This window comes from Montipora capricornis, chromosome 3 (genome assembly GCF_036669925.1).
Source record: "Montipora capricornis isolate CH-2021 chromosome 3, ASM3666992v2, whole genome shotgun sequence".
Classification (NCBI taxonomy): domain Eukaryota; kingdom Metazoa; phylum Cnidaria; class Anthozoa; order Scleractinia; family Acroporidae; genus Montipora; species Montipora capricornis.
Window position 1 is genome coordinate 73,626,781 of NC_090885.1, and position 10,000 is coordinate 73,636,780.

Below are 10,000 nucleotides of genomic sequence, written 5' to 3' on the forward strand. Positions count from 1 at the left end.
AGAATTGAACCCGGGTTACATTGGTGGGATACAAGTGCTCTCACCACTTCGCCATCCCTACTAATTTTTCCTCATTAGCTTATACTCACTGGTTTCTCAATCCTCCAAGAATTCAGCACTGAGAATTGAAAGCTCTCTATGAACAGCTCTCTCTGTAAATTTGATCTGTATTTACCTCACGATCTTTGCTATCAAAACAGCATCAAGTTGTCCCTTTTAACTTGTCTTCACACAACCACATTTACATTGCAACGGTCTGCGACCATCGGAAGCTGTCTGCGTCGGTCTTATCGAAGACGATCGTAAACAAATGTTTCCATTTAAATCTGAAGCGATTGCAGACAAGCGTACCACTAATCCTCTGCGAAGAGAGGAGAAAAAGGAGCCACTTACGTCTGTTTGGACGTGTTTCAAGGCGAACAATAGTTTGTCGCCGATATAAGACATATACGTTTCCATTAAAAATTGTCTTAATCCCAAGCGTCGTAATGGTCGGGAAAGTAGAACTAGATTCAACTTTCCCGATAATCCAGACCGTGTGCTGCAGATCACCGCAGACGCCGGGGTTCAGATGTTTCCAATGTCTGCGACGTGGCGCAGATCTATCGGCGATCGTGTCGCAGACCGATCGCAGACCGTTGCAGATCATTTGGAAAATCTGGGAGACACAACTGTCCTGGCACGCGACATGTTCTCTTCCGGTTACCGTCCGCGTCTCAGAAATTGAGTGGTATGGCAAGACGCTTTCTTGACCAGAGACGCATAATTCGTATGTTAATTCGTTTAACCTTTCTTATTTCAAACATTCTTGACGGGCGTGGGGTCTGAAAGAAAACACTGTACACCTATTCGTACTTAGTTGTTCTTGAATATTTTTCAGTACAAAAGCAAAAGCATACTGAATTGTGTGTAACCCGATGTAACACAAAGAAATTATTAACATGTTAAAACTGATGTTCTATATTTAAGTTCTTCATCGTTCAAAGGAACCGCACTTCCGAAGACTGAGTAATACGCTGATAGAATTTAGTCAAGTTTGGTCTGCTTGTTCGTACTGTTTCTTGTATGATAACACGATTTTGTAACAAAAAAATGCTGTCAAACAACAGTTTCATTCACACCGGTGGCTCAGTTGCATGATGGTTGAGTATCGGGCTGTTATGCTTGAGTTCGACTCCTTCTCTATGCAATAACTGAGGAGAACGTTCTGCCTTTGTAATTACATCCGCAAATGATTAGACTTTCAAGTTTTCTCGGATAAGGACTATAAACCGCAAGCCCCGTCTCATGCTCAGCGTCCCTTGCTCAGCCCTTGTTTTTAATATGACAAAAATGCGTTAGTTCCTCAAAAGTGACACTCGTCTGAACAGCACTTAATTTGGGGGAGAAAATATAAATTTATCGTAAAGTGCTGACGTTCTTCATAAAACCTCAAATTTGGCTATTTCACGTTGTAGTTTTGCTGAGGACGGCAAAGAAATGGACAAAAGTGAAAAACGCACGTGCAGAACGTGCAAAGCTATTGTTTTTTCCACTAAATATGAAAATTTGTGACGTTCTTGTTGCCGTTGCCTTTGTCGTTACGTAATTTACTGAATGGACAACTGAATGGATGAGACCACATAATAGCAACAGGCAGTTGTCAAATTAAAGGAGTCCAAGTGCTTAAACTGGTTAACCTAGACCTAAAACGTTTGAGTCGTGCAATTACAATTACAACCACTTTTTGATCACGTTTTAATAGGGAACTAAAGCAAGCGCGTTTTTTAGACGCGGACGGCAACCGGAAGTGAGCTGCTTCCCCTTTTATCTTGTCTTGACACTTCTACATTGACATTCCTACGCACGTGAAATGTTCTCTTCCGCTTGCCGTTCGCGTCTCAAAAATGCGCTTGCTAGCTCCCTAATGTGTGCAAAGGACCAATAAACTGATTAGGTGATTGGTCAGCTCAACTGAAGGCCACATTGGCGTTGATTGTATTTATTTGAAGGTCAGTATTGACAGATTCACAAGATTTAGAGCGTTATGAGGTTTGCCAAGGCTTTTTTACTTTTATTTTTTTCGATTAACCCCTACATTGACTTTTGTAGGCCATTGCATGATGATGAAATTTACAACCAAGACCAGATTTTCTTGGCGTAGATCCTATTGTCAGTCAAATTCTCAATTTGCAAGAGAGCAGAAAATATGATTATAAATAATGCTTTTAACAAAGCATTCTGGTGTTCGTAATAAAATGACGTCACCGTGAAAATGTGGTTTCCTGATAATTTAAAACGAAATTTCCTGTTTACTCTTGATACAGTCCAAATACCAAAACTACCGCGAACAATGAACGATTTGCAAAGCTACACTCTGTAAAGTCGTCGTTTTTGGCGTCCCAGCAACACAAACTTCCAATTGTGATCGCCTGCCCCATCTTCGGCCCAATATGCGTCATACACACGATCTTGTATCGATCAAAGCCGAGCTGCTTGACCTGAGACTTGATCTCGTCGGAAATTTGAAGTGTCAGATCTCGGCAGACTTTCGGATGGTAGGTGACATCGGTGAGTTTGTTGACCAGCACGTTTTCTGTGATTCGTTTAACTGCGCCTGTAAAGGAGAGGAAGATCTAGAATGGCCAAAGTTTAAAAAAAATTACTTTGGTACTCGATGGAGGAGTCACCAGTACAAGAGACAGGCATGTTCATTTCTTGTTTCCTTACAGTGTGTGAGTGAGTGAAATAAATCAAGCACTCACTCGTCCTTTTAAAATCCATGATTTCATGAAAAAACACAAGCCGTGTGTTTACTAGATTCATGAAATAAAGCATCGAGGAAACTATTTGTTTGAGGGCATTTTTCCACCGAAGGTCTGACTTAATCCATGTACATTTACTCTTTTCAAACTCAGCCAAATCAAATAATTTGCAGATGAACGAATATTAGCCAAAATAACTGGAGGCGCTGAGAAATAAAGTAGGGCGCGTTTTTACCCAGGGCATCAAAGTAGTTTCTTTAGGGTAAATTTCAAAAATGCATGGGCCATTGAAAAAGGATAGTGGCTCTTCGTACGGGACCTGTACACTGACCTATATGCAGTCTTATTAGAAGGCTCTAACCCAAACCTTGAAAGACAGAGCCACGCAGATTATTGAAAGCTAACCGTTTTAAAATGGGTGCGTAGACTTAAATACTGTCTATAAGCACTATTTGAAGTGGGTGCTTAGACTTAAATACGAGAAACACAAGGCAGGTCAGATGGCTGGTGACATCAAACGAAGGAAGTATTTCGCGAAATTAAACAGGCATCAACAGACCTCTCAACATCACAGTAAAGCCCCCAAATCTTGAAGTGTCAAAAATTTTGCTCGAAAAATCTTGAGATTTTGGTCTCAAATAGTGAGATTTGCAAAAATGGTTTTAAAACCAAGTAATCTCAACGCTAACAATGCCTAGCAGTGTTCAAACTGCCAAATTTAATTCAGCGTTTGATTTCTTTAGAGGATCGCTCCCTTCGTTTCGTACCCTGGGTGCCAGAGGTTATTTTTTTCTTTTGGATGAGACAAATTCCGCGGCGAGGCCGCGGCCACGAGGCGCGAAGCGCCGAGAGGAAAAAAGTAATTCACTTTTGATTTTTCAGAGATATTTAATTTTCAACAGGCCTCAGCTCTGATGTGCCAGTGCAGTGCCAGGGTAATCGTTTCGCCATTTTGAACACATGAAACAAAGCCTTCCCAGGTTACTTTGCGCTCTAATTGGACATCAGATTGAGGTTTTTTTGGCTCGGGCCCGATTCCCAATGACAAGAAACTTCGCAAATACTTCATTTCTTTTATACATTTTTTTTTAATTTTAGGCCGTATCTGATTGAGATTGTATTTATTGTGAAAAACCGTGAGATGAGTCCTGAAATCGTGAGAGTTGTAAGGTCTGCATCAATGCCTTTGTTTGATAGCTGAAGTATATATGAAAGAATTAAAGACGAGGTAAGACTTTCCGAGTGTTATTGAACCTGTCATAATCATTCTAAGAAGACTCCCGTATGAATAGGTTGGTGTACGGGTCCCGTACGAATAGCGACTTTGTTGCTGAAAAAATATCAAATTCCTTCTTATTCATTTTGTTAGAAATGAAATGTTTTTTGAGTCGTCATTCTGACTGACAAACTATCTTTAGGTTTTCAGTAAGGTATTCTAGCCAATCAGAAACGATTCAGACAATTTTATGAGCCAATCACAAGGTGCATCAACGATATGTTGCCGGCGCTAAGAGCGGAAAAATCGATACCTCTGACGTCATTGAACCGATTATTAAGTGTACTTGTTGTCAATCAGGAAGCATAGCAAAGCCGTATGTGTATTGCAAATTTTCCTACAATATTAATTCATTGCTTGTAGCGCCATAAAAAAAATTTGCCGCACGAGTGTTTTCGTTCCATGCCTATTTATTTCGGTTGTGATGAAAAAGTTAATGCTAATTACCTTTCAATTATTAACGCAATTGCAAGATCGTCTTTCAAAGCTTCTCGACTAATTTACTGCTTCGTATTTTTGTGTATGTTAAATCTTTGAGTTCATTATGATTTTGTGAGTTTTCAAGAGATATTACTTCTACGACACGGAATAATTAACTTTTTCGCTCAAATAATTTCATTTCTTGTCATCTGACCACCAGCTATAAAACGTCTGTTGGTATGGAAGAGAAAGAAAATATCAAAATGGAAGCCAATACACTAATAGATCTAATTTTCCATTTACAAAGAAATGAGGAAGTTTATATATAAACATCACAATAGTTATAAACACCGGCAAGAAACCCTATAGCTCTACTCACATAGCATCCCTGTAAGTGTATAAGAGAAATAACGTTTCCTTTGGTGAAGATGCTCGGTAATAATATTGTAATAAGGCAGCGTAACTTACCCGAAGAAAATTTTTTGCGAGGGTCTGGAGCGATACGATATGTGTTTTCCATCAACCCTGCCTCTGTCTTGTTCACGGCTTCGATTTGCTCGGATTCTTCGTAGGCCAGTTCGTCGCGAAGAGTGCTTCCACTTATGATTTCTTGTCCTTGCGATTGAAAAGGAGGTAGGAGCGGATTTTTGGCAAAATAACTCCGCGTTGAAGCGGGCGGAAGACCAGCTTTGCGAACTTGTTTAGTTTTCTCAGACCCGGCGACGTCAATGGTTTGAGCACCCGTAATGGTCGATGGTCGTTCGAGCGAAGTCATGATGCCGAGAATTGTTTGTTAAATTTTGCAACAGATACAAAGAACTGAATTCGTTGATTTTTGCCGCAATCTTTGAATCCTTTCAATAAACGCTCAAACAAAAACAACAGACGCCGGCAAGTAAATAACCTTTTTACCAGTCCTTCACAGTTGACGGACCGAGAACTATAACACAGCTTTTGTTTGCACAATGAAAACTTGTCAAATATTGTAATAATTGTCCGGCACTTGCCTCCAGGGAAATTCAAGAACAATAGACCTATTCATTTCAATTTCAAATATTTTTAATACATATTCCCCCGCATTATCCTCCATTGCAAGCTAGTTCCTGTCAAATACTGAGAATACAGTCAATTGAAGGCAAACTGAAGGCAAAAAAATAAGCATTTTTTATTTACGCTTTAGACCATGCACAATAATGTTTTGAACTTTTTTCTGGCATATTCGTCGTTTTTCCACCTAAAAAATGTTTTTATTCTGCTTTTGGGTCATCAGCATTGCGGCTCAGAATGGAGAAGTCAGCGGTCATTTTTGCAGCTGATGACGTATGATACGGGGAAGACAAGCGGGCGCGCCCCATATAGAAGCAGTGTTTTGACTGATATTTGTCGTGAATATTGAAAACAACTCATTTTGAAAAGAAAACAGCAAAACGACAAAGAAAATATCTACAGCAGCACTTGTGTTTACCTTGTTTCTCTTGATTACGAAATATCTGTTCCCTATATCATACGTCACAACAGGCTGCCGATTGAGCCCGCACTGCAAAGGGCGAAAAAGCGAAAATCAACTTCGAACGAAATTTTCTCGCAAAAAACAGGAAACGAGAAGAAATAATTCCAAAAACTTTAGTTTACTTATGTTAGGCTTTCCAAAAAAAATGTTGGAAAAATTCCTGATTTTGGGCTTCAGTTCTCCTTTAAGACAACGTTTTGCCAACTCAGGCCACAGGAAGCAGAGGAGTCCTATTTGACCGTTTTTCCAAGTAAATTCACCATACAATTGCGGGGCGCATCGATCTTGTTGATTTGAATCACCCGGCGTACATGATCAAACTACACACAAATCCTATCCGCGAAAGTAGTGGTGTACGATACTTCAGCACCCTTTTGACAGTTGGCATTGGAGCGTTCTGATTGGTGGATTAAAATTGTGGCGGGAAATTCAAATTTGGGCGAAAAGTTCATCATTTGGGTAGGAAATTCAAACGTAAGTTAGGCGGCAAATTCATGACGTCACAGACACAAGAAAAAGTAATTTTACTGAATCCGTTCGGGACGCATCCATGTTGAAAAGGAGGCGGAGGGGGATGAAAGATATAGACAAGGGGAATGACGTCACGCACAGGGATGGGCCGAGAGGGGATGACGTCACAGAGTCCCAGACCCCTCGCGTTTCAAGCGAAAGAAAGACAAAATGTGATTTTTTAGGAATAAAGGGTGTTAATGAGAACAGAAAGAAATGATATACAAACGGGAACGTGTGAGGCGACCTAGTGCTGGCCTCTTCCCAGTTTACGATCTTTCGGGATAAAATCAAATCTGCCGTCTTCTTGCCACGTCTGGCTCCAGGGACAGGAAACGTAAAGGGGAGGGTTTTGTGGCCTCCGACGGGCACGGTTGTGGTTGACAGAATTCGTGTCTCGTTTGAGTCCCGTTTGTCCTCGCATCCATTGGGCGAAGTGGTAGCACTCCACCATAGGGAAATGATGTCGTAGAGGATCTTGATGGTGACCGCAGAGGGTGACGGAGGTCAGCCGAGGAAGGTCGTCAAATTTTGGGCAGCCCAAGGGTTCTAGGTTGATGTTGGGAATACCCCACGCGGTCAACCATCTCCGCTCAATCATCCCTCCTTTGAAAGCCACCAGGGGACGATCTGGGGTCTTGTGTTGTGCACAATGCCGTTACATCGTCTTGGATGTCCTCAGCTAAATGACACAATTCATCCGGGTACGGATGGTAGTTGAGTCCATGGACGTGGTCCGTACAATAATTGGCGGTACAACGATCTTCGGATCTTCGGGCCAAGGCACGGACGGTTTGTAATAAATGGACCGTTTGCATGGACGCAAAGAGCCAATTATTACCTGTCCAATCACACCAACCCACTTCGTTTTTGTGAGAGAGCCATTCACAGGAAAACCCCTCCGAGATCGATGACCAAACAGAATCTATCTACAAGGGATGTATACGATTTCACCGCTGACGTTTCTGATAGGGGCGTACTCTTCTTCGGCGTCTTCATATCGGAGAGGCACGCTGAGGTCATCTGCAAATCGGAAGAGGTAGCGACATTCATTATAATTGATATCTGGTTTCCAAGTGTCTAAGGCCTCGATGGGTAGCAGCTGATCTTTATCTCTTACACAAATGTCGCACAACACTTTCTCCAAGAGCACGTCCGGACGTCGATAGCACACTTCCAAGCTCATATCACTCTTTTATATCCTGAAATTCTTCATATCAGAGAGGGACGCTGGGGTCGTCGGCGTCTTAGAGAAGGTAGCAGGTCCAACGGCACTCAAGGCAATTCTGATCTGGTATCCAAGTGGACAAGTCCTTGATGGGTACTTTATCTTTTTCCTCCCCACAAATGTTGACAGAGTGACCTTGAACGCCCTTGACGGCACTCGGAGGCACCAATGACAACCCACTTGGATTGCGCATCACGTTCTCCAGGCAAGCCATAAAAACGCGAGACGACCTTCGTCGGATATCAGTTGTGAGATGCAGACGAGATGAAGCGGATGAGCAATAAGAAGAGCAACAAGAAGGAAAACCATGAAGCAGTCCTTTCCGCTGCCGAACCGCTCGCCAAGATTTACAAGGAGGCCCACCAAAAAGCTAACCAACAGCATAAGAAAAAGAAACAAGAGACTCAACCCGTGGAAACGCTGTTAACCTCCGAGGCCGAACAAAAGATCGAAGTGGTTGGAAGCTTTGATAGCATCCTGTCCCGTGCTTGAGCGAGCTGCCCTCGTACGAAGAAATAACGACACCTGGATTAGGACCTAGTGTGATTTTGGAATCCTTGATAGAACCACTTGAGCCTGCCGCGGTGTCACCCACACAGACATTGGAGCCTTCTACTGTTGTGACGATGCCCTCTGCGGAACCATCACAGAGCAAGGATTCTCCTGCGAAGCTTTGTCTCTTTCACGGCACACCCTTGTGTGATTACAAACCAAATTGGACGACACGACGTCCTGTTTATACCAATTAATAGTAGTCATTACAATTTCCGAGAAAACAAAATTAATGCATTCTTTTTTCACTGTATAATGTCACAAATTTGTCCATTTTGGAAATCCCCAATGTGGTAGGGTGAGTGGTTGTTGCTATGGTTATTGGGATAAATTCTGTAATTGGTGGATTAAGCTGAGTGCACTTAATATGATTGGCTGATGTAACTGTCCGACTTCAGGTATCCGGTTACAGCCAACTGTCCGATTTCACTGTCCGATTTCAACCCCACACATTAATTAGTGAAAAATAAAATTTGAGAAAATTGCAATGGTTATGATTACAACCGTAACACGATCGTTTGTGTGTAGTTTGATCACGTACGGTGATTCAAATCAACAAAATCGATTCGCGCTGCAATAGACCTTTTCACGGTTTCTGGAGCCATCTCCAGGTTGGGGGGGCAAACGCGGCTTAAATTACAGTGCATGTATATGATTTTGGCCGAATTCAAACCTCTATAACTCCGCTGCAAAAAGGCAGATTCAATACAGTTTCAATATTTTTAGTGTTTTTATTAATATCATTCAATCAAAGGAAAATTAGATCATTGCACAGGGCATAACGTCTGAAAATTGGATATTAGAAATCTCCTCTTGTCGCTTCAAATTTCGCGGGAATTTGCATAATTTTATATGAAATTTATAAATTTCGTTTCCGGTCGTTACAGCTTGATTCTGATCGTCATACTTAATCGAATTGCAATCGTCAGGATTTATAATGGTTCAAAGTCAGCAAAATTCCCATACATTTACTGTAATTTACCCCCCAACCAATATGGCGTTAGAAGCCGGGAAAAGGTCTATTTCACAGTGGATTTACTGGAAAAACGGTCAACTAGGACTTCTCCGCTCCCTGTGCGCAGGCGTGAAAAAATCTGATTGATAAATAAACATTTAAGCAGCGGCAAATCATGAACTTAGAGCTAGCAAAGAAGAAGCATTTTTTTAAAAAATGCCAAAAAAGTTTCACGTTTATCGGCCGTTTTTTTCTTATGGCAGCCAGGAAAAAAAAACTCGTGCGTTATGCGTCGTTATGACAAGAAGAAGATTATTCTCCTTCATATTTCCAGTCCACAAAGTAGAAGCCAAACAAATAGGTCATAGGATAGAGTTTTTTTTCCGGAATCCAGATAAGTTAATTCGGGAAACTTCTTTGGCGTTCATAGTTCATCTCAATAAAGTTTTCATTGAATTGAGTTTTTTTTTCCTTCTAATTGGAAAGGAAGTGATCAAGAAATTTGATCCTGAAACTTTTAGTAAGACTTTTCCACCAAGAAAACATTTGTTAAAACAAAGACAACAAACGTAACGTCAATACTGGCGAAGAAGGTGATGGGTGAAATGTGACTTTTGTCCTCAACAAATTCAAGTTCAAGTGCAAGACATGTTAGGTCCCTTCAATGATGATATATTTTCTTGTTATTCAGCTGTTTACAATACGGCTCACAATCATTAGAAGCTACTCTTTCGCTTGCAAACTCTGCCGTACAGGAAGACGATTACAAGGCTTGTCTGTCTTGTTTTGAGACGCATATAATTTC

The 10,000-nt window shown here is 41.3% G+C and overlaps 1 protein-coding gene across 1 annotated transcript; it reads right to left on the reverse strand.

The window, feature by feature from the left end:
- Window positions 1-2,024: 2,024 nt before the first annotated feature.
- On the reverse strand, window positions 2,025-5,384 carry LOC138041619 (dynein light chain Tctex-type protein 2B-like). Its single transcript, XM_068887367.1, has 2 exons — window positions 4,909-5,384; window positions 2,025-2,596 (listed from the first exon to the last, which is right to left on the reverse strand). The coding sequence occupies exons 1-2, from the start codon at window positions 5,213-5,215 to the stop codon at window positions 2,292-2,294; spliced, it is 612 nt and encodes a 203-aa protein (XP_068743468.1). The 5' UTR covers window positions 5,216-5,384; the 3' UTR covers window positions 2,025-2,291.
- Between the last annotated feature and the right edge of the window lie 4,616 nt (window positions 5,385-10,000).

Bases quoted from the DNA above. Each gene is read 5' to 3' on its own strand.
- LOC138041619 (XM_068887367.1), bottom strand. From the start codon at position 5,215: ATGACTTCGCTCGAACGACCATCGACCATTACGGGTGCTCAAACCATT. The intron at 2,597-4,908 runs GTAAGTTACGCT...TCTCCTTTACAG, and splicing joins TCGCAAAAAATTTTCTTCGG to GCGCAGTTAAACGAATCACA.